Source organism: Catharus ustulatus, chromosome 2 (assembly GCF_009819885.2).
Source record: "Catharus ustulatus isolate bCatUst1 chromosome 2, bCatUst1.pri.v2, whole genome shotgun sequence".
In the NCBI taxonomy this organism is placed as follows: domain Eukaryota; kingdom Metazoa; phylum Chordata; class Aves; order Passeriformes; family Turdidae; genus Catharus; species Catharus ustulatus.
The window spans coordinates 46,411,802-46,438,943 of NC_046222.1; the positions used below are offsets into that span (position 1 = coordinate 46,411,802).

Genomic DNA, 27,142 nt, shown 5'->3' on the forward strand with positions numbered 1-27,142 from the left:
GTGAGGACATCAATCTGCAGGTCGGGATCAGTCCCTGTGAGAGGAATTGGGGGCAGACTCTGCTCTGGAACAGCTTGTCCTGGGGTTGTCAGCCTGTACATTGTCCAGACTCAGCAGGCAGGGCTGGCCAGGGAGGGCAGAGGGATGGAGACCAGTGACCTGTGCCATCACATCAGCCATGGGCTGAAATGGTGTCATGAGGCATGGCCAGGGAGATCTAGGGGATCCCTGAGGAGGTGGGGGGATCAGGACCTGATGGTGCTCTTGGGCCCCTGTCCCTGGGATGGAGCAATCCCTCTTCTGGTTTGGGCTGGGAGCAGCTGCTGGGAGCAGCTCTCAGGGAACGGCCCTGGGGGTCCTGGTGGGTATGGAGGGACATGGACCACCATGAGCCCTGGCAGTAACAGTGGCCAACAGCAGCCTGGGCTGAATGAACAAGGGCAGAGCCAGAGGTCGAGGGGAGTCATTATCCACCTCCACTCAGTACTTGTTAGACCACATCTAGATCCTACATCCAGCCTTGTGCTCCCCAGTACCAGACATCAATAAACTGGATCAAATCCAGGGGAAGCCACTGAGATGGCAGAGCTGGAGCACCGGCCCTGTGAGGAGAAACTGGGGCAGCTGGACTCGTTAAGCCTGTTAAGAGATACTTTCAATGAGGGGGTGGATCTCACAGAAGCCCCCAGGAAGATCATGAGATATTGCAGGGCAGAAGGATGAAAGACAACTGGCATGAGTTGAAAAGAGAGATGGTCACCCTGTACCTTCTCCATGTTATAGGCTGAGGCGCAGGTTGCCCAGAGAGGCTGTCCAGTCTCCAGAGATTTTCAAGCCTCAACTGGATGAAGCCTGAAGAAGCCCTGACCTCAAAGCCAATCTACTGTGATCAGGAGGCTGGACCAGAGACCTTCTGAGGTCACACCCACTCTGACTTATCCTTTGATGAAACCATGAATTTTCTGTCCTTTCTTTCAAATGTCATCAAGATGGTAGAATGCTCAAAGATCATCTGTGTACATACATGACCTACTGGGTGGACAGAGGTCTAGACAGAAAAACCACCTTAGTTCATAAACCACATTTCCTTCTGAAGCCAGGCTGAAGGACTGCATCACTGAGCTCAGGTACCACAAACACTGGCTGTAGTAATTAAGGCTGAAAGACCATGATGAGTCTCACAGTATTACACTGCACGTGGCAGCCAGGTTTCACTCAGGCCTAATTGCAGCTGAAGGAATTTCCACGTGGAGCTCATCACCTTGTAAAACTACTCATCAAACCTTACCCTTGGCCCCTCCATGGAGTATTGGCACCTCAAGGCAAGTTGTAGGCATATGGCTCTCTAGGCGTTTAATATGTCTACTGTAAAGATTCTATCAGAGATGGAAGACTATTTGTGTGCTGGAGACTCTTCAGCAGGCAGGACAAAGAGAAGGCAGCACATCCTGCCTGTGCAGGAGACAGGCCAGAGCCTGGCTACTGATGTGACCGCTGGCTACAGCTGCAAGATGGACCAAGGCTGCCTGCCCTGCTCAATCCATGGCTTTGTTGGCCATCAGCACCCTGACAATGTTGGCAACCATATTAAGATGCTGGATGTTTTTTTTTATACTCTACTGCCTTTCACAGTATGTGAAAAACAAGTACAGTACCAATACATTTTTTCATGTAAATGCAGAATGTATTTCAAATAGTTTTAAATGTGAAGATCCTGTAAATTATCAATATTTATAGAATATATTTTTGTCAAAGAAAATCTTGGAAGAGTGGAAGTGCCAAAATTTGGCTCTGCTAAACTGAGTGGAGCTGATTGTTATTCAAAACGTATTTCTTTCTATGTTTTCATGCAATTGACCATTAGAATACTGTTATTCAGTTATTTTAGTTTACAGAGCCTCAACAGCCTGCAGTCTTCCACAACTGATTTACAACCAAAAGCAGTTTTTACTTGCTTACATTAAATCAAGCCACCTAATTTCCTGTTATACACAGCATAGCAAATGAAAAAAAATTATGTCTGTAAGGTGACCACCTAATCCAACTACTGTTGAATAGGTAAAAAATATTTACAAATAAAAATGGTATTCCAAACCATCCACATCTTGTCAAGAAAAACTGTATGACCATTTAATTACTTTGTACACGTTTATTTTATTATTCTTTACCTTATATAGGCTGGTAAATCCCACATTTTTGGATTAATTTATTTTGCAGAAATGTACAACAGCAGAAATTCCGCACAGATACTCAGCTGATTTTATTGTCTTACTCTACAGAATCCTGTACACACACAGAATAGATTCATTCACAGAAAAACATAATTTCTTCTTAGAATACCACATTTTACAAGACTGCAATTATACAGTAGTCATTTCCTTCCAGCATTGCCTATGTTCTTATATCCTTGTGAAACAGGCATGTCTTAAAGATGAATTCTGACTATAAATATACAGTTAATGTTAGTCCTTCTATGTACAACAAAAGACAAATTACCCCAGCAAAAAGTAATAATACTTATATATCAGTACAGATTTGAACTCCAGACCCACTTCTTTAACGAAGCTTACAGTATGAAAAAATAAGGATACCTCTTACCTACTGTAGTATTTTCATCTTTTAGTTTCTTGTGGAGCAGTCAGTGATACAAGCATTGCTTGTTTTATGTAAAATATATTATTTTAAAATACCAGTACACTGTCCTTCGAGTTAAAAAAATATAATTATGTCCTACAGAAATTTTATTGGATTAAAAAGCATATAAAAATATGGACCATCATTTTAGACCATATATGAAATTAGAAATAAAGTAGAAGAAATATTAAAATATTTAAAAATATCTCTTCTGGCTTAGTGAGCCACTTCTGATTTTTCATAAAAAGAGAACAAAGCTTAGTTAGAAATTTAATGGCCAGGGACAAGTTTTGGCTACTGAGTAATAATGAGTAATAATACTACATTATTGTTGTGGCTGAAGAAGACCCAATGGAACAGGCTTACACCCATTCAGTTTAGAGGATAAAGAGTACTGTGGTCACAGCAGGAACAGTTGAAAAGCACCAAAAAGGGATGGTAATTTAACAAAGGGCAAAGAGCCTTTGTGACTGGTGTTATTTACTTTCCATGTAAAAAGCCACCAGTCTGTATGGAGCAGTGGTGCCCCAGCCAAGTGCCCTCTCAGGCTGCTCCAGGTGCTGCTGCCCTGAAGGAGCCCAGTGCCTGCAGATGCCTCATCCTGAGACCAGCCAAGCAGAGGCAGCTGCAGAACTTTGGGACCTCACAAATTATTTTGGTTATCTTCTCACAACTAGGACAACTAGGACAAATCAACCTATGAGGTTAATATAGGAAATCAACAGGCTAAATCTTTTTATATTTCGAATTGTTAAAAGTGTCTGACATTTAATCCAATTGACCTGTTTCTAAGTCAAAGGCAGAAATCTGGCCAATCATGTCAACTGTAACCAAAGCTGTGCTGGTTATGAATGTTCCATGTCTGGAAAGCAGATTTCCATGCTCAGTTGTCTTTCTTTTGGTCAGTTTCTTGGTGCTGTGCCCTACGTCGAACTTTTTCTCCTACACTAGAAGTACTTCTGCAACTCACATTGCTCACTGCTCTTGCAGTGCTGAAAAGCCCTGGTGTGGAATCTGCCTCAACAGCACAGCAGAACAAATGCCACCAGGGACACTGCTGCTATGCTTCCCAGGAATGCAGAAAAAAACATTCATACAGCAGAATACACTGTAAAGATTTAAGAGGTTTCATTTTGTGAGGATATTTGTTCAGTGAGAAGGATTAGTTTTATCATGCTTGATAATGAGGAAGATCGGAGAAACAGCAAATTATCAGCAAAGTAACTGCTTGGTTTTCTGTTAAGTTCTGTAAGAAAAAGCAGCTCAAGCTAGAATTTATCCATTCCAGCACTGCGTAGCTGGGAGGAACTTAACTACTGCTTGCTGACTCAGAGGAAAGCCATCCCTGGGCTAACACTGCCCAAAGCTCCACAGCTGTCTACCTTCTATTGTTTGGGGAAGGGATTTTTTAAACATTGTTTTTCCCTGCTAAGAGAAATAGGAAAGGTGAAGCCACACATTCAATACAGAAGTCAAATGCTCAGCTAATATAACATACAAACTCCCTTGAAACTAAGGAAGCTGTACCAACTTATAGCAGCACAAGAACAGACTCAGCATATTTGACATTTTTTTGCCTGCCCAGAAACTACCATGTTGTTGTGCCCTCTCAGTACCACAGTCCCTTCATAGCTCTGATTCTTTATCTATCTCATCTAGGTAATATTCATCATCAGTGGTGGTATCACTGTCTGAGTCTGAGTAAGCAGCTGGGTCTTCCACGTAGGCATCAGTCAGCTCTCGGGGGGACGAAGCAGCTGATGACATTTTGCTCCCAGTAGAACTCGAGCTCAGAAGCTCAGCTCTGTTTATAGAAGAGCTCTCTGTATCCCTGAAAGCACTAGGGTTATTAAGAAGACACGGTCTCCATAATCGCCCCTCTGTGAGTGACCTCTTGATATTTTCCAGGAAAGCCAGTTGTTGCTCTTTGCCAAATATGCCGAATTCCACAGACGGATACATTAAATTTCTAGTGCTGTAACATTTTTCATCATCAGACGCCCAGTTTTCATTCTCATCACAAGACAACAGCTCTGAGTAAGATTTAAATCTCTTCCCATGTATGCCATCTTTGGGTAGCATATTGCTTCCTGAGGCAGAGGTCTCCCCGAGGGAATCCCGAGCACAAATGCCCTCGGAGAGGTGACGCTCACGCTGGCTTTTCGCGTGGCTCTTGCGCAACTGATAGCTATTGAGGTTAGCGTTTTCTAAGCCGCTAGGCTGAGAGGTATTTTGATGCTGACCAAGCACTGTCTGGGAAGTCAAGTTTTGCTCTGGACGTGTGTCTGCCTGCAAGCAGCTATTTACATAGGTGTTGGAGTTTTTGTCAATTAAAAGTGTCGAGGGAGGAGAGCAGGCATGACTTCTAGCTCTTCCTTTCTCTTCATCCACTGGGTATGAGGTAGTAGCACTGGGAGCGATGGGCTGGCTTTTGCCTTCTAACCCGAGATCAAATGTTTGGGAATTCTTATTTCTTGGGGTTACTGCTTTATCTGGAAATAGGGTTGTGAGCCTTGGCCTGTTTTCCACTTTCACTGCAATTTTTTGAGGACTGATGGCTTCCTTCTGGGTGTATGAACTTGTAAAAGGTCTCCTTTTGGTGTTAACAAGCAAAGAAGGATCATTCTGATTTTCAGTCTTCTTATTATCAGCTGTTCTTGGTCTTGGAGTATTCTTGTCATAGTTCAGACTGTGATTCTGATTTTCATTGTCCAACTCCAGGAATGGCTGGTGGGAATCCATTGAAACCAACGAGTCAAGGGACATGTTGACCTCTAAAGAAGGAGCACTCCCATCATTCTGTGAAAAAATGTTGCTTATATGCGGTTTGGGGGGTAAATTTTTACTTGAAAATTTACGACTTGTTTTGTAAACAGCTGCCAATCTATTTTTAATTGAAGGTCTGTTTTTCCTTTTTTCTATATCTTTCACTTTGTCTCTTGTGCAGTCAGACAGAAGTTTGTTCTCCTCTTCTGCACTCTGTGTTATGCTCTGATCTTGTGTAACCCTGGGGACTTTAATGTTCAGGTTGCCCTCACTATGCCTCTCTGATTCCTGAAAACCACTGTAAACTTTACCCATATGAGAACTCTTTAAGTTTTGCTCTTTTTTAATTTTTGAACTCATTACTTCATCTGTATCTGTGCTAGCCACTTTGTCTGGCTCAAGTAATGGATCAGTACTGGAAGCTGTGCGTACCTCAGGTGCTTTGCTTGGAGACTCTGGAAGCACTTTGCTACAGAAGTTTAAACCATTCTCTTTTTTCCTAGAACTCTCAGCTCTTAATTGCAGCCCACTAAATTTACTATTACACAGAGGGGTGGTTCGGTGTAGGACATCTACTCTCTGTTTAATTGGGGTTCTATCTCTGTACACATCTCCCTTGGCATCTCCCTTGGCATCTTCCACGGGAGTAAGTGGCACATCAGCATGTTCTGTGTTACCACTCCTTCCAAGGGAACTCTTCTCTCTGGAGCGGAGGAATAAACTGTTCAGATTTTTCTTGTTCACTTTTGGGGGCTGAGAGCAACTTTCAGAGCTTCCCTTCTGTACAATATTTTTGTTTGTTGAATTAGAATACAAAGGATTCTCTAAATGTCTGCCTGGCTTGGGAGGCGTTGATAAAGTGGACATCAGTGGTGTGGCTCTTGGTAAAATGTCCTTCTTTTCTTTCACATGTATTTCTGCCTTTTGGCTGCTCGAAGCATCAGAAATGGCTTTACCTGACGTAGCCGCTATTGCAGTGGACTGTGGGCCACCAAAAGAAATGTCTTTTGTCACCACATCAGAAAGCACATTTTCTGCTAAAGAAAGATATGCTGAATTATCTTTCTTGTTAGGTACCACACTCATTGACTTCTCAGAGCTAGGGGATAAGTGAGAATTCTCTTCTTCACTATCAAGAGCAGTTCTTAAATTCTGAGGTGCGACCAAAACTGAAGATACTTGGTCAGAAGAATATGAAGGCACCTCTTTTTCTGAAGTAGTAGGGAAAAAAGCATTTGCTACACTCACATGACCTTCATTTTTCTTGTTTTGTATTCTTGGTGACTGAGCATTTTCTTTGGGACAAGGTAGATCTACATCCTCTGAATTATCTCTAAAGAGGCTACAAAATGTTTTTGAATGCCTCCGTGGTAGTGTGTAATAAATTGAAACTAGTTCGTGATACTTGACATGATCTTCATCAACACAAACTGTAAATGTGCTTGTGGTTTTATATTTCTGCAAAAAATTTCCCCCCTCCTTATAATCTGAAAACACAGAGGATTCTCTTCTACTTAGATGTTTACATCTGTCTGTCAGATCAACTGATGTACTACTGCTTACTGAATCATTATTATTTTTGGTTAAAGGACTGTGGCAATCTTTGTTACTTGTGGCAGCATTTAATGATGCTGATGATAAAAAGGAACATTTTGGGTCTAACCAAGACACATCTCTTTGGTTAGAGTAAGAGGTGTCAGCCCTACGCAGAGTTTCAGACCTCAAACAATCGTATGTTGTTCTACTTTCTCTAGGTAAAGAGATGGGCGTCTCTGACATAATACTACCAGCAATGCTAGCTGATTTTCTAGGCAAAGTGTAATAAATAACAAGGGGGTCAGAAGATTTGGAGCTGTTTCTGCCAGGGGAGCCAGTAATGCTGCAGCTACTGGTATGCCTTGGTGAGCTGTCTTGCTTGTGAAACCTTCTGATACAAGGTGAAGTACTCCTCATTTTTTCAGTTCCTTTTTCAAGGCAAAAATAACTTAAACTATTTTCAGAGGTATTGGGGTCTCCATCAAAGCTATGCATATAAATATTTCCAGAATTTTCATTTTGTGGAGGACTAGTGGTGAATTGTCCATTACAGTCCTTAGTAACTAAAGTGCTTGCATTTTGCAGTGTTTTCTGTGAAATCTCTTTGCTAATACCTGTTCTGCTCACTTCAGCTGTTTTCCTCCATTCTGCTTGAGATTCAGTAACAGTGCAATTTACTGAAGAGCTAGTTAGTGTTCCTAAGCATTTAGCATTGTCTTTATGAGAAAGTGCTTGTGGAGAGTGTTGTGAGAAACTAGATGAGCGCTCAGGAGGACAGGACAGCACGCCTTGACAGTTTGCTAGTTTTTCAGTAGATAGTGCAGCAGTAACATTCAGTAGTGAGGACTGTCTCTTTGGAGTAGCTTTGTTAAGGGCTTCTGCATTCCAGTTATCCTGTTTGATGCTCTCTCTTTGTGCTCCATAATGCAGATTATGTTCCCATTCTTTCTGACTTGGAAAAAAAGGTTCCTTCCTGCTCCCATCAGCTGGCAAAATACAGGGAGGCTCTCTGAACACACTGTTGGGTGGGCAATCATCTTCCTTCAATTCTACATTTCTTTTATCACCATTTGATGTATAAATTTTTGCAGTATCTTCTCTGACAGTGGCTTGGGTTTGTCTCTTTGATGTCATTGTGTTAAAGAGAGATCCATCTCTTTGCCACGTGGCAGAAGCAGGGCTGTTAGAGGAAAATCTCCGTGAGTTGATGTAGCTTGTGTCTGCTTGTTGAGGAACTGACTGTAACAGCATGTCTTCATCTGGCTGTTTCACACCTCCAGCCTTTTCCAGGTGTGTAAAGTCTGCCTTAGTACTCCTTTGGGTAACAACAGCTGAATTCCTGTTCAGTCCTGTAGGTTTTGGTTGGTCCTTTGAATTAGGAAAGACTGACTCATCGGTTCTGATACCAGATGAAGAAACAGAAGAGTTACAACTTAGCCAAGGCTGACAGCCCTCAGTGAATTCTGGAAAATTTCTGTTTGCACTTCTTGTCATCCTTTTGATAGTTGTAGTTTCTGGAGAGTACATGCGGAAATCATTCTGCAGGCGCTGTGTACCAAACTTGGCATTCTTTGTATGTGCCCACTGGTGATCATTTAAATTAGCCATAAATGCTTCAAAGCTGGCATCAGGGGAAAGAAACACTTCATCACTGTAACACTGAGGAATATCAGCCCAAGAAGTATAGCTGTCTTTTCTTCCATAGGAATTTTTTTGGTTTGCATACAACTTGCCATGAGAAGAGGTATCTCTATAGTAGGATCTAGAGAGATTATTTTCTGATTTGTATAAAGGATAGTTTTCCCAGTTATCAAATGGCAATGGAGAAGTAGCTTTGTCAGGGCAACTAACTCTACTAAAGCAATTACTGCTTGAAATAGATCTTCTATAGTGGTGTTTTGAGTGGTAACTTGGGTATTTCTTAGTTTCTTGTAAAGAGCTGGGATATCTACCATGGTCTGTGGCATGAAACTCCATCAGTGATTGAGTTCTAAACATTGCTTCTGGAGCTTGTTCTGAAGAGTCTGGTGTGTTGTTCCATACGATGGAAGACAGAGGAATTCTCTTTGGGTTCTGCCGACCAAACCTTGGCACAAAACCATTCTTGCTCTCCCTTGCCAATGGATGCTGCAAACTAGATGCTGATAGCTGATCAGAAGATACTGATGATGGACACCTCCGAAGGGAACACACAGAGTAACTTCTGCCAGCTGTATCCCTGCTCATACAGCCCTTGTGCCGAAATCCACTGTTGTGTGTCACGGAAGGGGGATATAAGCTCCCTTCCGAAGACCGTCCGAAGGAAACCGCAGACAGCCTCCTGCGGTGCAGACGAGGATTTCCATCGGCTGCATCGCCGTAACTGCAATCTTCTTGAAAGGCTGCTTGGTGCCAGTTCATATATGCACTGTGCAACTTCCTTGGTCTGATGAAAAGCTTGTGTTCATCTTTGGCCCTTAGTGTTCTCAGTCCATCTGGGAAAAATGTGCTAGGTATGTCACTCCAGTCGTTCCTCTGTTGCCCTCTACTAGCAGCATGCCTCTTTGAAGTAGGGAATGCACTACTGCTTTGGACATTTGATGCACTGCTAGTAGAAGCTGTCCTGTCCAAAGGGTCTTGGGTTTGTTCCTGGGCCAGCTGGTCATCCAGATCACTTAGAACTGCACAGGGAAAAAATAAAAGTTACTTGGTTTTGTTTTCTTTAATAATCTTCTGACTGCTTATGTTTAAAAGTATTACAATAATAATCAGAACTGGCTTTGACAGGAGTCAGCTTCTCAGCATTCAAAACCCTTCCCAAACCACACATTCTTCCTCCATAGGACCTTTCAGCAGTCACCCATTATGACTACCAAAAAAAAAATGCTCTCCTCCATGACTGCTCTTTATGTAAATGTTAGTCTTTATGCTATTTAAAAGAACAAAACAAGTTGAAGTCTTGAGTTCTCACTCACACACTGTACATGTGTGTCTGTGTTTGTCTGTGTGTGCATAAACCTTCCAAATATAGTCTGTAAACAAAAAAATTCCTGAAAAGAATTCACTAGGCAAACATGGACTTTCTGTGTGTTCATAAAGCAGTTATAGTTATAAGAAAACAGAATCCTGCAAACCATAAAACAAGCATATTCAGTAGTCAGGCATGTCCACTGTTTGTTTCATTCATAAAAGAAGTTCTCTTCTGAATTGTATGAGCACTGAAAATGGCATTTTCTGGATAAGAAAGGGTAATTAAATAGTTAGGAAGCTGATTCAATCTAGCAACAAATATGTATTTATATAAATATGTGTACAGACAACCTAATGATCTGGAATTAAACACTGTTTACAAGATATTCAGTCAGAAGACTGACAGCAATGTATTAAAACTATTTTTATTGTCAAAACCAATTATGCCTTTGCTAATTGTATTCTTCTGCTATTTTGATAATACCACACACAATATACAATGGATGTGATTGTTTTGTTACAGAATTTCCTAATCCACTTAAATACGTAAGACTGAGCGATCAGTCATTACAGACCCGTGCTAACACTAAAAAGCATTAAGAAAGCACTGATAAGCATGTATAGTTGGAATAAAATGTGATCCAAAGGTACTAAAATTCTCCATTTTTCCTAAGTTTCTCTTCATCACACAAAAGTGAAGACTTCTGAGAAACTCAGCTTAGAACAAGAAAAAAGATGAGTTGTTTCTGAATCTTCCATTGGTAGGACATGAGCCAAGCTAAAAAAGAACCTTGAACTTTTGACTGGGGGTATAAAAAAGCTCCCAGAAAACTTACTGAGGCCATAACACCTCTTGCTTCTGTGGTTTGTGGCTTTACAGTTTATAAAACCATACCCAGTAATTAATCATTATCAAAATTATGCATGCAGGAAACTGGGAGAGAATTCTCACGTAACCATACGTCTGCATCTAAAGGGTGCAGTATGGGCTCCTGGAATGATAGCAGAGAGAACTGTGCACAGTCACATGGGATTTTTTTGAACTGTATCAGTATGAGATGAAATGCATTCTGAGTGATCACTGACATCACCTGAAGTCAGTGTTGGAGTAGACATTCTGCTGTCAGACAAAGACAACAAAAAGTAGCCACTCTGCTAGAAATGAGCCATGTTTTACGGCCTGTGCTTCTGCAGAAAATTCTCTCAGCCACAGTCACTTCTGGTAACAATACTATCAAACAATACCAAAATAAAGACACACACTTACCACTGAAAATCTCCTTCTCTAGCTGTTCATCCCATTCCAGTGTACTTTTCTCCATTGTTTCATTTTGGTTTGCATCAAAAGAATGACCTCTTATTTCAGTTGACATTGAGGAATTACACATTTCAGCCTGTTAAAAATTGTAAGGTAACCTGGTTTCAGTTCTACATGTGGATTCAAATCACATTTCACATGTCACATCACAAATTGTATCACAAGTCCCAGAGGTAAGCAAACTCTATCAATCCATTAAATAATGTATTATTAAAATAAACAACTGAGGGTTGTAAAATTGCATGCATTTTATAGATTTCTACACATATAATAAAGAGAATTACTCATCTTGCCCTCATCCTGTAACATGTTTTGGATAAGGGCATAGTTTACTTATTTTATCCAAACGGGAAAATGTCATCCTATTCCCCATCAGTGTTTGGATTACATGTTAACCTGAGAGGTTCTATCCCACCCATATTTCTCTCAGCTCACAGTCTCAGATGGTGGAAATGCAGGCAAACTGTTTAACTGCTGAATTATTTTAGATGAAACTTTTCCTCCTTTTCTTCAAAAAAACCCATCCTACTACTTTTTTGCTTGCTATATTCATAGTATTCTACTCTTCTAGCTATAATATAGCTTTATATAATATGTTTATATAACAAACAGGATTCTCTGATAAGATCTTTGCTCAATCACATATTAATATTGATTATCCCTTTGTTTTTGAAATATGAGACAAGGGAGGTGGCCAGTTTAAATCCTCTGTGCCTCTGATTATACACTGTATACCTTCTTAGTCCTCTCTGTGGTTATACCACCCAATTGAAGATGAGGAAAAACATGTCAGTAATGCAGGCCAATAAAGTAATTAAGATAGAAAATATAATCCTTGGAAGAAAATCTGCTATTTCAATAGCATGCACTTAAATTACAAAAGAAATAAATATGTTGTTTTATCCTTAAAATGAGCTTGTGCTTATAAAATGGAACATCCATCCATCCAAAAAAAAAAAAAAAAAAAAAATCATACTTCAAAATTTACATTTACGCGGTAACTCTGTGCATGGAAATGTTGCACAAGAGGTTCTAGCTTACTGCCTGTCCAAGCCAGCTTCTCTTTTTTATCCTTGTACAAATAAAATGAAAATAAGCAATACACTAGGTTATTGTTTAGCATGAGTTTTGTTCTATTTTCAGGCTGGTTACAGTTGCCAAGACACATGAAGGTCTTGACCTAGAAAAAGATCCATGCAATTATTCTGTCATTATGAGAGAACTGAAATCTAACAGAGCCAGACATAGGGCCTAGTCAGGAAAGCTTTGGATTTAACAGACAAGCTCAGTCTACTACATTCAACAAGTTCACAACACAGATACTTTACTCAGCATTTAAAACAAGAACTGCAAGAATACTATGTAAACAGATGTTAAAGCAACAGGGACTAGTTTTTGAAAAATCTGTATTTAAACATTGCAGACAGTAAATTGATAAGCTACTTACCGTTGCCATTTCTTCCACTTTTGAGGATGGGCTAGCAGAACTGTCATATCTGTAGGCAGAGGGATTCAAATGTTGGCTTTGAAAAGGAACTTGATGTAATTTCATCAGGTAATGAATATCCAGCAGCTTCTCATTTCAACAACTATTGAGAAGCATCTGAGGAAAACTTACTCTATGAAGAATTCATCCTTACCTCCCCCCTGCCAAAATCCTGCAAAAATAAAGTGCTGGGAAAATGAACCATTCAGTTTGGCCTTGTCAGCTTGCAAACTTCGTAACTGCACAGCCAAAAATTAACTCAACCTACTGACATCTCAGTGTCTGCAACAGCCATAAAGTAGTTGTTTCAATCCAGCATTATGGTAAGATAGTATTTGTTCTTTTTCCAAACAACAATAATTTAGTGGGTGCTACTCATAGCCTAAGTTATATACTTGTTAATCTTTGAGTGCTTTGCATCTGCAATACTATGTTTTTTCTCTTCCATTTCACCCTGCTCAGCTGCAGAGCTGTGCTCTGTCCCTGCAGAGGAGAGACAGACAGCAGATTGGTTTTGGTGTGAACTTTGGAACTTGCTGCTACTCACCCAAAATAGCCTTCATTTACCAATTTTTAAGACATGGTAGAAGGCTCATCTGCTTTCCTAGGCTATTTAAGGCTGCAAGGGCTTGGCAGAGAATGGCTCGAGTGTCCGTGAGTAACGCCGTGGTTAGAACAAGCCGAGAAGCCCTGAATGTAGAAAGTACTCTGTGCGATGAGGTGGCTTCAGACAAACACAAAATAAATGAAAGAAACAAGAACAGGAATAGACTTCACTGAGTCTATTCGAGTCTACAGATCCTTGTTTTACAACTAAGCAAACCCAGTCCCTTCAAAAGCCCTGAAGGAAATGTCGTTCAGCCTGTGCTTATTGCCAGTTCTTCCTTGTCTCAGAAACTGCTTTTTCCCAGGAAGTTAATTCTTGCGAGAAAATGAGGTAGAGAAAGATGGTTCTGCTCAGTCCTGTTTGTCTCAAAGTCTTTTTGAATGACCTTGTTCTTAGGCTCTTAAAACCTCCCTGTGCTCAGGTAGACTACTTTATTGTGCTTCAACAGCAAGTATAAACCGGCTTGTTGGCAAGTTCTTTGTGGCCCAGCCTTTCCTCCTGAAGTGCTTTGTCATTTGTTTGCAATGTGCTTGCAGGCAGGGAAGAACAGTTGAAAGGTGCAATTTGTTTTTGCTTCTGTAATTGTGAACTGTAAAACCAGGATTCCTCTCTGACATGGGGTCCAACTGAAACCAAACAAGCCTGTTGACTTCAGCGGACTTAGGATTTGGCTAGACAGTCTGAATCTGAAATTCCTAACTTTTCCTTGTAGCTCTGAATAAAAACAGTCATCAAATCGGGGGTTTCTTCTCCCTTTCAATGAAGTTTGTAGAACCAGAACTCAGACATGTATGTAGCTTTTCTTTTAAACTTAAATAAAGTTGTGTTTTAATGCTTCTAAACAAATTAAGAACAAAACTTATGTTTCAGAGCTTTTACAATGATTTCCTGCAAATTAAGTTCAGTAAAATCCTGCGGCTTAGCAAGTTACCTTAATTTTACTTATATGCATAACAAAAATGCAAAAGCTTTGTTAGAAGCTTTCTTCTTCAGCTTTGCTGTGCAAAGCCACTCTTTGGCAAAGCCCAAGAGCGCAAAGCTCTCCCCACTTGATGTTGTATTAATTGCTCCTTGCAATGAACCTACATGAAGTAGACATGTTAGTTAGAAATGTCAGTTAGAAATGTCTTCTGACAGTCTAGGCAGAATTTAAATTTTCATTTGCACCTCTGGCACTATTCTAAATTCATCCGTGTCTTTATTGTCACTGTTCTCTCAGAAATAACTGGCCATTGCATCCTGCTTTATTTTCCTCCCTGCTACCTTATACTAACAAGGCTATTTTAATCTTTTCCCTATGCCAATCTCTCAATTTTCCAAACTGCCTTATTATTTTCTATGAACTGTTTTACATTTTTCAGCATTTCAAAATTAAAGTTTTTCTTACTTTCAGAGAAATATTGCTTAATTTAAGGAAACAGTAATTCAGTTTCTTCTTTTGTTAATGACACTGAGCAATGCTTGCATTATTTTGCACACAATGCATATACATTATACACATATTTGTAAATATTGTCTATTATTCATAAACAGGAAAGAAGCTAAATCGATGTTCAAGTTCAGAAATATTTGCCATCTGGAAAATACTCCTCAGTATGGAAAATGAGAAACTATATTTAATACTTTTCCACTTACATGCATATGTATCTTTTTAATGACGATCAGATGTAAGATTAAAAGTAAAAGATGACTATCAATACTGGTAACAACAATAAAAATCTGCTGCGAATTAATATTTCCACAGACGCAAGGCACCTGTCTTCCCCAGGCTACCACCAAGCTGTCTAATGTCAGTATAATACATTTTCTTCAATACTATTCTTATCATTACTACGTAAGAAAACAACTAAAAACTAAACACACAACTCCCATATGCTGAAAACACAAACAGCAGTTTTGTCCAGGATGAATCACACTTACGTATTAGAAAATAGTAAGGATGAATTCAAGAACACTGAGACCTCTGAACCAAAAGTGATCAAATATTTCACTGCCTCCAGACTACAGCTACAAACCTTTTATTAGCATCTTCTGTATCTCCATGTAGGTGCACTCCTTCCTGCAGCATCCATGGTTTATTCTCACAGTAAAACACTGCCGCAGCTGACGAAACTCTCTCTCCAGAACTGAAAGGACCCTCTAACCAGCCATTAATGTTTAACCACTGAAAAGCTTCTGCCAGTGAGCCTTACAGGATTTACAGTACTGCGTCCTATAGTGTTTCACTAGCTCTCCAAAATAACTCTACCTGGTGAGAGGCAGATTATTTCAGCGCCTTGCCTATGCATACAGCAAACCACATGCCACGGCAACACCTAGAAGAGGGTGGGGGAAGTTTTCAACAGAGAGGCGTGACTAGAAAATGTAGCAATCAGCTCAGTTACACGTCAGGATTGACTTGTTTATTTTTCAAGTTATGCTCGGTCAGAAATCAAAGGCATCTGAGCCTGAGATACGATACATTTTCCATGGAAAAGCCAGATAAAGCAAGAAAAGCTGATGTAATGAGTAGGCACGGTTTGGTTTTTTTTTTGCCTTCTTAAATTAAGAAATCATTTCAGTGCTTAGATTCTACAGGAAAGCCTCAACCTTCGTGTGTGCATTGGCTACCTCACTGTGCACCAGGATAAAGCACCCTTGAAATCTGATTCTCAGTTACACAAGTGTCCCTTTATTCTTCAGGGCAGACCGTGGCCCAGTGTTTCTGTGTTCCAGGATGAGGGGAATTACCAGGTCACACGAAAGAGGAAGGAGAAGATGACAGCTACAGAGCAGTGTCATATTCTTTTTCTATGTTATGTTGTTATGTAAGAGAATTGTTACCAGTGAACATCAACAAAGCCAACCTCACAGCCTCTACTCAAACCTCTCCTTAAATCTCCTGCTTTGATACAAACACTCCACAATAGCAAGCTGCTGTTACAAAACCTACATATCAGACTAATCATAATTTCTTTAGAGGCTTGCATTCCCTGTCATTGTTTATTACAGCTGTTCCTTGTCTTACCATCATGCCAGCAGGCAGCCCCAGGCACAGACCAGAACACCAACCTGAGACTCACTGAGTGAAAATCAGCTTTTTGTACCAAAGATCTTGCACCTTTATACTTAGATCTCACAGCACTGCACAGTGCAGCTCTAACCTGTGATTGCCAGTGCCAAGCACTACGGTAAGATGCACACAGGAACAGTAAGACTTCATTCACTTGTTGCTGACATACAGGACAGAAGGTACGAGAGAACAGGCAGCCCAACCAGCCTGACCGTAGCTTCCCCCCATCCCTTTCCCTCTGAACAGCAGCTACACCCTGAGAATGGCAAAGGAGGAGGATGCTCTTCAAACAGCAGCTCCAGAGCTGTGTATGACACCATCTTTGGTTCAGATCCAAAAACCAAAGCAAACCAAAGTCTTGAAACCAAAGCACGGACAAAGCGCAGAAGGCAAAAGCGCCAAGAGCTGTCCGGTTTTCCTGGCTGGAGCTAAAGCTGCAGGGCTGCCTCTGAACTGCCTCTGGGCTAGAAATGGTGGGAACTGATGCAGCAGAGCTGCCTGGGGCTGGTGCTCTCTGCCATGACTTGGAAAAGCTATGCTTTCCTATTGTCTGACAGCCATAGGGCACCAGACCCCCATGCACCTTACACCGTGTCCTCTTGAGAGGGAATTAAACACGACGCAGCTGCTCCTAAGTCGATATACTTCAAGTCTTTTTACAAAACCTGAACAAAAGAGGTTTAGCTAAGAGACTCTACCTACTACTTGTGACTTAGTCCACTTTCTTCTGAAACAGTACAGATAATCTGTCATTACAGAACCAAGTAAAATCCCGGTCTTCCCAAGGAGGTAAAAAGCAAGAGACTGGAAAAATAATTTAATAAAGTTTTCTACGACTTTAGAATTTTGTTCTAAAACACAGAAAAACTCACAGACTTTTTTAAAGCTGGAAATAATGTATGTTCTGATTATAGCTCACCGTGGCTGCTTCTGAGTCTGGGTTTTCCTTGACTTTCTGAAGGAGGAAAGCCAAGCAAAAGGTGATCTGAACCCCAGAAAGGAAGCTGAAGTGTTCTTTTGTGCTTGAGGATTTGTGCGGGATGACATTTTTATTTCTTTGTGATCTGAAAATGTAATAGAAAGTAGATTTGTTTCAAGTTCTTAATAAATACAGTATTAAAATATACATAAATGTTATGTCCTCATAAAAAATTTTCTTTTGCTTACCTTTTATGTCAGGAAAATCCAGTTTTGACATTTTTGGACAGACTATGTGACATACTGGTTTATAAAGACTAACTAGAAGACAGAATAAGATAAACAGGTTCAAAGTTTCAAAAGGTATTATTGGTTTTGGATGATGCACAAGAGATACATGATTTTCACAAAGCAATCAGCACTCAATCACTTGAAAATCATACCTCTTTTAAAATACAGGCAAATCAAACATTTGAAAATTGAGGCACCCACAATCATTACATACTTTTTTTTTACTTTTGTAAGAAATGTAAATGTGACAACCCAGAATATACAATGACCTAACTGACTGTAATGTAACTACATAACACTAACTCAGACTAACGTGTCCTCTGTATCACAGAATTCCTTACAATGGGATTCCTGTGGCCACTGAAGTACCTTTTTTTTCCTGCTACAAACTGCATATCACATCTCGTATTTTCAATGCAAGATTTCATGAAGGATTTCTTTGGGAAGGTTATGACTTGTTTTCTTGAAATAAAACATAAATTCAGTCTGCCTGTAAAAGCAGCTAGCATGTGGTGGGAAGATGAGGATGAGTACTGTTTATAGATAAAGAAAAGAAACTGTAGGATCTGCACCACACCACAGTGAACTGGAGGATACAAGGAAACACAACATCACTTAGGAGTAAGTCATTATGGTTTTTTTTCCATTTAAAGCAATGCATGCCTGAAACAATACAGCAGCTTGAAAATGGTTTATTCAATGACTGTAGGAGAAAGCAAACCCAGGAATCAGAGTAAAGTGTCATTTATAACAATAGCAAGGGGCAGCATTTTGGACATGGTCCAAAATGAAGTGAATAATTCATGTCATGTGATTTAAATCCCGTGTGTAATACATGGCTTTCCCTCCACTGACAATCTCTGTGTACTTCAAAATGCTGCATTCTTTACCCGTTTCAGAGCCTTATCTCTTGGTGGCATTGACTTGACAATGCAGATGACATCAAGAGATTCTTAATAGCACTCTGCCATAGCCAGGATGGTCTAGAGATGTAGACACAGCAAGGCTTGCAGGTAGAAGTAGTACCTTTTATTTATTTATACAGTTGGAAATATCAGATGAGCCTCTGAGGCATACAAGCCCTTCTTCAGATCTGAAACAGAAACAGGTGCTTTCAAAGTTAAATACCAGAGAACAATTACACAGAGTTTAGTCAATCAGATGATCTCTGAAAGAGAAAAATAATGGGTAGCTGAGGACTAGAGGGGATGTTGGGAAAAAAAGGTCATCAAAGACTGAGATCTGTGCTGTGCAGGTCTGTAGTATCAGGAAAATGCTTAAGGTTTCACTTTTCTTTTGAAATACATTACTCTGCTTCCAGTTGCTATGAAGCCCAAACAGGAAGAGTTCAATGAAAAACATGCAGAAGTGTGAATGGAATAAAAGCATATATTATGCATGAGAACTATCTGGATAGAAGATAAAAGACAGTACAGAATACCATGCTTTTTATAGAGACACCATGTTTCTTGTGCATGTTCATCAGAACCTGTGAAATGAGATCTCAAGAAATTGCTTCCTGGTCAGGCCAACTTTTCAGGCTTTGGTACTCACCCTGATAAAAGCACTGGCATGCCTTTTAGTACAGTGTTATCAGAAAAAGTTTTCCACTGGTATATTCAAACCTTTCTCACCCAAACTCATCTACTTATTCCAAATGTCATTTAGGTGCTTTTAGTTTTTAAAGAAAACTAGGCAAAACCAATTTTTTTGGCGCTGGTTTTGGCAGTTATAGTTTTTTCCCATAGTCGTTTGCATGGGCTATGTTCTGCATATGTTGGAAGCAGTGTTGGTAACACAGGGATGTTTTAGTCACTGCTGAGCAGCACTTACACAGAGTTAAGGCTTTTCCTGCCTCTCACTCCACACTATAAGCAAGTAGGCTCAGTGTGCACAAGGAGCTGGGAGGGGACACAGCTGGGACAGCTGATCCCAGCTGACCAAAGGGACATTCCAAACCCTACAGCACTGTGCTCGGCATATAAAGCTGAGGGGAAAAGAAGGAAGGGAGGATGTTCAGAGTTTGTTTGTATTTGTCATCCCAAGCAACCATTGTGCATGATGGAGCCCAGCTTTCCTGGGGACAGCTGAACACCTGCCTGCCCACGGGAAGTGGTAACTTAATTCTTTGGTTTGCTTCCTCATGTGCAAGGCATATCCTTTACCTATTTTACTGTCTTTATGTCAACTCATGAGTTCTTTCACTTTTAGCGTCCTGCCCATCCTGATGGGAGTCAAGTGAATGAGACACTGGGGGTGCTTAGTTGATGGCTGGGGTCAAACCACAAGAGTCCTTTAGGATGCCCAGTATAGGGCTCAAAGTGTTTGAGATGAGGCCAGAGCTCAGTGGAATGTGCTAGGCTGAATTTATCACTGTTCTTGCTGTTCAGCTCTTGCTGACAGGCTCCTGTGCTTGCCATGGGGCTTTCTTGCCAGGCTGCAAGTTAGAGCCTAGTGCTCCTTGGTGGAGTGGTTATGTGCCATGGTTATGGTGTACCTCTGAAGGGACTGTGGCCAAGAATAAGTCTGTAGAAGGTACACCTCAAAGCATCTGTGGCTGTGCACGTGGTCATGCTGGAGAACCTCAAAGTGTGTGCCCATGGACAGGACCACGACAGAGCAAGTACTCCCCTGCAGGGACTGCAGCCATGTAAAGCCATGCTGGAATGGGTGCATTTCTGAAGGCATTGTGGCCCATGGAGGAGGCCATGCTGGAAAAGGTGCACCTCAGATGGGCTGGGGCTGTGGACAAGTCCTTGCTGCAGCAAGTATATCCCCAGAGAGACTGTGGCTCTACTTGGAGCAGGTATACCCTGAGACACTGCACTATATGGGTAAGTTTAAGCTGGAGCAGAGGCAAGGTGAAGGGGGTGGGGTGGTTAATGGGGAATATACTGGACAGTGTGGGACCTGAGCGTGATGTAAATGGTATGGAATAAGGAGTAAAGAATGTGCTGGGTTTGGCTGTGATAATTATTTCCATGGTAGCTAATATGGGGCTATGGTCTGGATTTGTGCTGAGAACAGTGTTGATAATTCAAGGATGTTTTCCTTACAGCTAAGCAGGGCTTACACAGAGCCAAGGCTTTTCTGCTTCCAACCCCACCCCATCAACGAGTGGACTGGGGGTGTGCAAGGAGGTGGGAAGATACACAGCTGGGACAGCTGGCCCCAGCTGACCTGATGGATATCCCACCCCATATGGCATCATACTCAGCATATAAAATCTAGGGGAAGAATTGGGAAGAGGGGGATATTCACAGTGATGGCACTTGTCTCCGCAAGTCACCATTACATTGATGGGGCCCCAGAGATGGCTGAACACCTGCCTGCCTGTGATGAATGAATTCTTTGCTTTCCCTTGCTTGTGTGTGTGGCTTCTGCTTTGTCTATCACTGTCTTTACCTCAAGTCACTTCTAGCCCTCCAATTCTCACCCCCTCACACAGTGGGGGAGTTTGTGAGCAGCTGTGCAGTGCTTTGCTGTCAGCTGGGGTTAAACCACAACCTTCTTGTACAATGCAGATTTCACTGCTTTGATTGGGAAACTACTATTTACTATAATCATAGCAATTTCATTTTGATTAATAGAGACATTTTTTTACAGTGAGAACAATTAATCACTGGAACAGCCTCCTCAGGGACATATTAGAGTCCCCATCACTAGAGATTTACAAGATGTGACTGCAAACAGTGCTAAATAATCTCATCCAGGTTCCCCTTCCTATGAAAAACTGGACCTGAAGATCTTCTGATGTCCTTCCAATCTGGGCCATACTATGATTCTAATTATGGCATAATAATATCGGGGATTTTCTGCTGTGAATCCCAGCTCTGCTTTTAACAGAATCTGCTTAAAGAAACATACTCATTTCAAAAATATATCTTTGGTAAAACTATGATATGAGAAGAAGCTCAGTGCAATTTCAGAAACTCCTTTACTATTACACTCTGACATTCCATAAGACATTGGTTTGATGACCATTATTATATAGATAAGGAAATGGACAAATGCAACTCACTGGTGTTTTTGCTCTTCCTTAGCTGATGCTCTAATGGTGGTTTTAACATTCTATTGACATCAATGTAATTCTGAAATTTTCTTCTTTTTATTTCTTCAAACCATTCTCCAGTCAGTCCCTGCAGTCCTTTTTCAGACTTCTTTCTCTTCAGAAGTTTGCTAAAAAGGAAAAAAATATTAAGCCATTTTAGATATTACTGGTGCATCATTAGGAACTCACCCTATTGTTCATTAAAGTATTTACAGCATATCTCTACATATAATGACTTTTACAAAGTCTGTGAGACATGATACATTCACAGCAATCACATACAGGTTTTAGTGACAGCAACATTCTACAGTTTAACAAATGAGCTTATGGGACCAGTTTAAGTGGATGACTCATATGTTAGCATTATTCTCTTCCTTGAGGAAGTGCATCTTTTTTCCTTGCAAGAATAAGGCAATCCATACACATTCTAAAGCTAATTGAAAGTAAAATTAAGTTGATCCAGTAAGCAAATTATAATAAATAACACTCTAAACAAAGCAATTTTTGAGATATTTATTCACTCATTTAAGTAGAAGCAGTAACAAGATTATTTTTATTTTCTAGGGGTAGATCACTGATGCCCTGACAGTGAGGTATCCACAACAGATCTTCCATGCAAAGGAGAACAGTAAATGGTGAATTCAGCTAATAGATATTCATGCAACATGTTCAACAAGTTTATCACATCTTCCTCTTTCCTTGATGCATAGTGATTCTGCCTGTGTTCAATATGGATGGAGGCAACTTATAATGAGTATGGATGTTCTGCCACACTGAGGTGCAGCCTGAGCAAGCTACACACATGTGGCTGCAAGTGAAGAAGATACTCAGTAGCAAGTTCAGGTTTTAGACCAAGAGGTCATAGGAATGAATGAGTTCAGCTGGACAGAAAAGAGCAAGGTACAGTTGCAAGGGAATGGGAATAGTGCAAGGGACATGTAAAGTTACTTGTTTTCAAATTACATTACACTAGTGTCGAAAGTATGGATGCAAATACACCAAATCCACACCCCAAACGATTCTGATGGCAACAAAACAAGACTTCGTGCACAGCCTGGAGATGTAATATCAATGTTTGAGTGAAGCTTTCATGTAAATCTGCCTCCTTAATCAACCGTAAGAATCTGGGTCTAGGAATACAGATGGTCTCAGAGAACACAAGTTGCTTCAGTAATCAATTTAAAGCAAAACTCATCTGAGACAATACTACTTCACAGAACAAACTTAAAATTAAACATCTGGTCTGGAAACGGATATGTTTTGCTCTGGAATTTATGGAGTTCATTGTCCATACTAGCCCCTACCGCGCATTTGGTGGCATCTGATGGACAGGAAGGCTGGAGGGAGACATTTTTGGGAAATGAGTATTTCCCTTGAAGAAGATTACACAGCCACACGCACGAGTACTAGCCATTCCAAATAAACTTATTACAAAGACAAAAATGTTAATGATTGCAGATATTACCGCACCACGGGAGTGACTAAACACCGTAAATGCATTGTGCAGCCTGGAACGCAGCCTAGCACTGATGTGAAGCAGGAGGGGATAACAATGTGCTCTCAAGAGCCAGCTCCATGACCTCATTCCTGCGGCCTTACCAAAGGGGATCCAAGACACTGGGAGGAGTAAAAGCACAGAGAGGACGGAATGGGCTGCTGGGGAGCGGCTGCAGCCACAGCGACTGCCCGGGAAACAACACCTGGGCAGTTCTGCTGAAGCCCCGACAGCAGCGAGCATCTGCAAGGATGAAGCCCCGCGGGCTTCCAGAACCCAGGCGGGCCGAGCCGCCGCTCCCGGGGAAAGAGGCCGGGACAGCCGCTCCCGGGGGAAGAGGCCGGGACCGCCGCGTCCCGGGAAGGGGAGCCGGGACCGCCAGTCCCGGGGAAGGGGCGCTGGAATCGCCGCTCCCGGGGAAGGGGAGCCGGGACCGCCGCTCCCGGGGAAGGGGAGCCGGGATCGCCGCTCCCGGGAAGGGGAGCCGGGATCGCCGCTCCCCAGGAAGGGGCGGGCGCGGCCCTGGCGCCCCCCGGCGGCCGCAGCCGGCATCACCGAGCGCCCGCTCCCGGACAGCGCCCGCGGCCGGGAAGCGCCGGGACGGACAGGGAAACTGCCACTTGCTGCACATTTACGCATTCCAGAGCAAAGGGAAATATGAAAACTCCACAATCACCTTAACATCGACCTACCAGGCATTGCACGAACATGCTTTGCACTGAAAAACGTCTTGCACAAACACTGACTCCAATGCCTAAGCACGTAAAGTCTGTACGGGCACGTGCTTGGCATTATATGTGGTCGTTATCTGTGAATATGCTGCTTTTGAATTGTGCTGTCATGCCCAGCTCATCAAATAAATCCTATAAACTGCTTGTGCATATTTATATCGATACACACACACACGTACATATATGTAAAACTATACATATATATATATATACACATATATGTATGTAGTACATATATATATAGAGATATAATGTAGTTATTTGAGTAAGGAGTAATAGTTAACGAGCACGATACACGATACGTAGTGGCAATACTGCACGGCTATTAAGTATTACTCCTTCGCGATGACTCCCAGCCAAACCACATCATTTCCCTACATACCTGCTCTGTCAAGTTTACGTGCCCCCTCACGATACTAATGAAGGACAGTTGTGAGCCAGAAGAAAAGCCCATCTCAAGAAGCAATTACAGCAGGAGATGTTATCTGCACTCAGTATTGCAATGAACCTGCCTCTGAGGCAGCACTATTGTTACTTGGATTGCACATCATGTATTGAGACACTGCACCTTAGGAGTATCAAAACACCTACTGCCCTCTAAACCAAGTGGACTAATCCTGCTTCTTAGTCTGCTCCATCTGTCCTTACTCCTCATTTGCCTACAGCTTCTTTGTACACTTGGAGCCGCTCCCTTTTGAGAGTAGACAACATCATTGTGACTGGGAAAAGTATCTATAAACTACTGTGGGATTGAAGGCAAATCCATTCCCAGGATTACTTACAGAGACTGCTCCACAAACCAGTGCAGGCAGCAAACCTAAATGACCTCACAGGTTCATTATCTTTTCCCATCTATTATTCTACACAACATCTAAACTAATGAATCACTCAGGAGCAACTTCTTCACACTGTTTTTAAAAACATCTCTTCCTTATTGGCACAAGGATTTCTTACAGACATCTCCAGGGAAAAGTTAACCTAAATGTTTGTATGCACTGGACTTTCATGTGGGTTATCATAAATACTGTCAATAGATGTGTAGCCTCACCTGCCACTTCCTGTTAGGATAATAAGGAGCTTTAATTGCTACTGTAAGAGGAAAGGCATTTTCCTTACCCATCTTCACTCTGAATATAAAGAGCAACACGTGTTCAAGGTAGTAGAAACTGGATTGCCAAATAGGACATCTGGGGACAACACTGTTGTTTGCAGAGGACAGAGGATTCAACCCCATTTTTGCTAAAGCAGAAATTATTATTCCTGTTGAATTTAGCAGAGAAGGATTTGGCCCTAAAGGACTCTCAGCACACACCTCATAAGAGAACAAATAAACTACAAAGAATGAGGAATTGCACCAGGTGAAGAATAAGCAGATCATATTTGTTCATTGGATCAAAGCTCTCAGTGTCTGAAAAGAAAAGACTGAAAGGATTGCAGATAAAAATATTGTTGAAAACATTAGATAAAAAATACAGCAGGACTGATAACTTGCAGTAACCTAAACCAAGCTTTTCTCTTTACTCTGTTCATATTCCTTGCTTTGTCAGGAGGAAAAGGCTAGAGATGTTAAAAAACAGTGCCTGAAGAACCTGTTCTTTTCTAATTTTTTCTTTACTTCAACTTATCCCTTTCCCACCACTTTTCACATTATGCTGCACTGATGAACAGTACAACTCCATCATTTTTATCACCATCTATTTTTCTAGAAAACTCGGGCTGTTGTCACAGCCACAAGTAGCTCTAAAACTCTGTCCTGGGGTCACAGGTATCCCCATTCATCTGTTTAGCCCCTAAATAAGTTCTGCACCTTTAAAACTAGATCTGAGAGCGAAGTGGGGGGAGAAGGAAAAGGGATGGATCTTTTTTTGTGGCTGTATTCAAAGCAGAGATAGGCAGTGCTCTTGGAGTTCTCTGCTCTGCAAACAGACAGGGAGTCTTCCCTTGCTCTTTTCGCTGGTTTTTCTCTCATTAGCTGAGGCCAGAAGGGTTTTTTTTTGTAACTTTTCAGTCCAGGAACACCAGGACTATTGTCGAGGGACTCCCCAAGCTGCACTGAGGCCAGGACACCGGACCCAAGCCCCAGAGAGGATGAGAGAAAGCCGAGCACACACCCACAAAAAGGACTCTGAACTACAAAAGGACTCTCTCTCTGAATTTGCCATCTCTTCAGAACAGCGAGACGTTCCATTGTTTAATTTTCTCATGTTTGTCAATACTTTGCTTGTTAAATAAAGAGGTTTTTTCCACTTTTCTCGAAGGAGGTTTACCACCCGAACTGGTGGGAGGAAGGGCTGCTGAATTTTTGCCCTTTAGGGAACATCCCTTTGGAAGTCCCCTTCCAAATTTGTCCCAAACCAGGACAAATGCAAATGCAAGTATATTTTCTTTATCTTTCTATTTTATGAAAATAATTTAAAGACATATTTCCAATTTGTCATCTTATTTAGAAAAAAAAAGGGGAAAAGAAGTATTACTGACAAAGGCAAAGGCTACTACAGCTGAAGCAATTAAAAAAAAAATTACTATCTGTCATTTCCCAGAAACATATAATAGCACTAACAACAACATTCTGGTTTCCAAGGTGCCAGATTAACCTGTGGCAGGTTAATCCTACCGGGAAGGAAAACAATGAGTCAACAGACTCTTTCCTAGCATGGCAGACACACAACAGGTCTGTTTTCTGAGGCAGTCTTTATTCTTAGTAGCTAATATACTTTTACTCACTTTAAAGCATGTTTTGTTTATTTTTCTTTCTTACTGTTGTCTGTTTGGCTAATAAAAATGAACCAAGTCAGCGTCATAATTACATGTGAGACATTATGCACAAGTGGATGAATCACAGAGGAAAAAAGACTCCCATGTTTTGGTTGCATACACTACAAGACAATGTAAAAAGATCTAACTGAAAAATCACTTATTTTTAAATTTGATACTTATAAAATTAAGCATTCCTGGAGTAATTATCTGAAAAGCCAAGGTCTCCTCTATTTAGATGAACAAAATGCGTTGCCAATAATGCTTGAATCTAACCTGCTAGGTTGTTGCCAATCAAACGCTCAAATTTAATTTTCTTTTCCCCTGAAATAATAGTTTTCTATTCAAGTGTTCATCCTTTTCATCCTTCTGTCATTTTTGTTACTATGTATTCATTTTATAATGCCCATTAACCCACTAAGTTGCCCTCAGGTACGTTTATCTGAGTATGTGACCAACAGACTAAAGATGTGCATGGGCAAAGAGGACCTGGCACAATAATGCAGAATAAAGAGTGAGTGGGTTCAGTGTCTGTGCCTGCCCAGGACCCAAAC

The 27,142-nt window shown here is 41.2% G+C and overlaps 1 protein-coding gene across 3 annotated transcripts in view; it reads right to left on the bottom strand.

Moving 5' to 3' along the window:
- Window positions 1-2,161: 2,161 nt before the first annotated feature.
- EXPH5 (exophilin 5) overlaps window positions 2,162-27,142 on the bottom strand; it is a 35,716-nt gene continuing 10,735 nt past the window's right edge. For all 3 annotated transcript variants that reach the window (XM_033052443.1, XM_033052445.2, XM_033052444.1), the window contains exons 2-6: window positions 21,579-21,736; window positions 17,268-17,412; window positions 12,651-12,699; window positions 11,153-11,279; window positions 2,162-9,596 (exon numbers count right to left, since the gene is read on the bottom strand). In XM_033052443.1, the coding sequence (XP_032908334.1) occupies window positions 4,261-9,596; window positions 11,153-11,279; window positions 12,651-12,699; window positions 17,268-17,412; window positions 21,579-21,736 (5,815 nt within the window). In that variant the 3' untranslated portion in view covers window positions 2,162-4,260. The remainder of the gene's footprint in view (window positions 9,597-11,152; window positions 11,280-12,650; window positions 12,700-17,267; window positions 17,413-21,578; window positions 21,737-27,142) is intronic.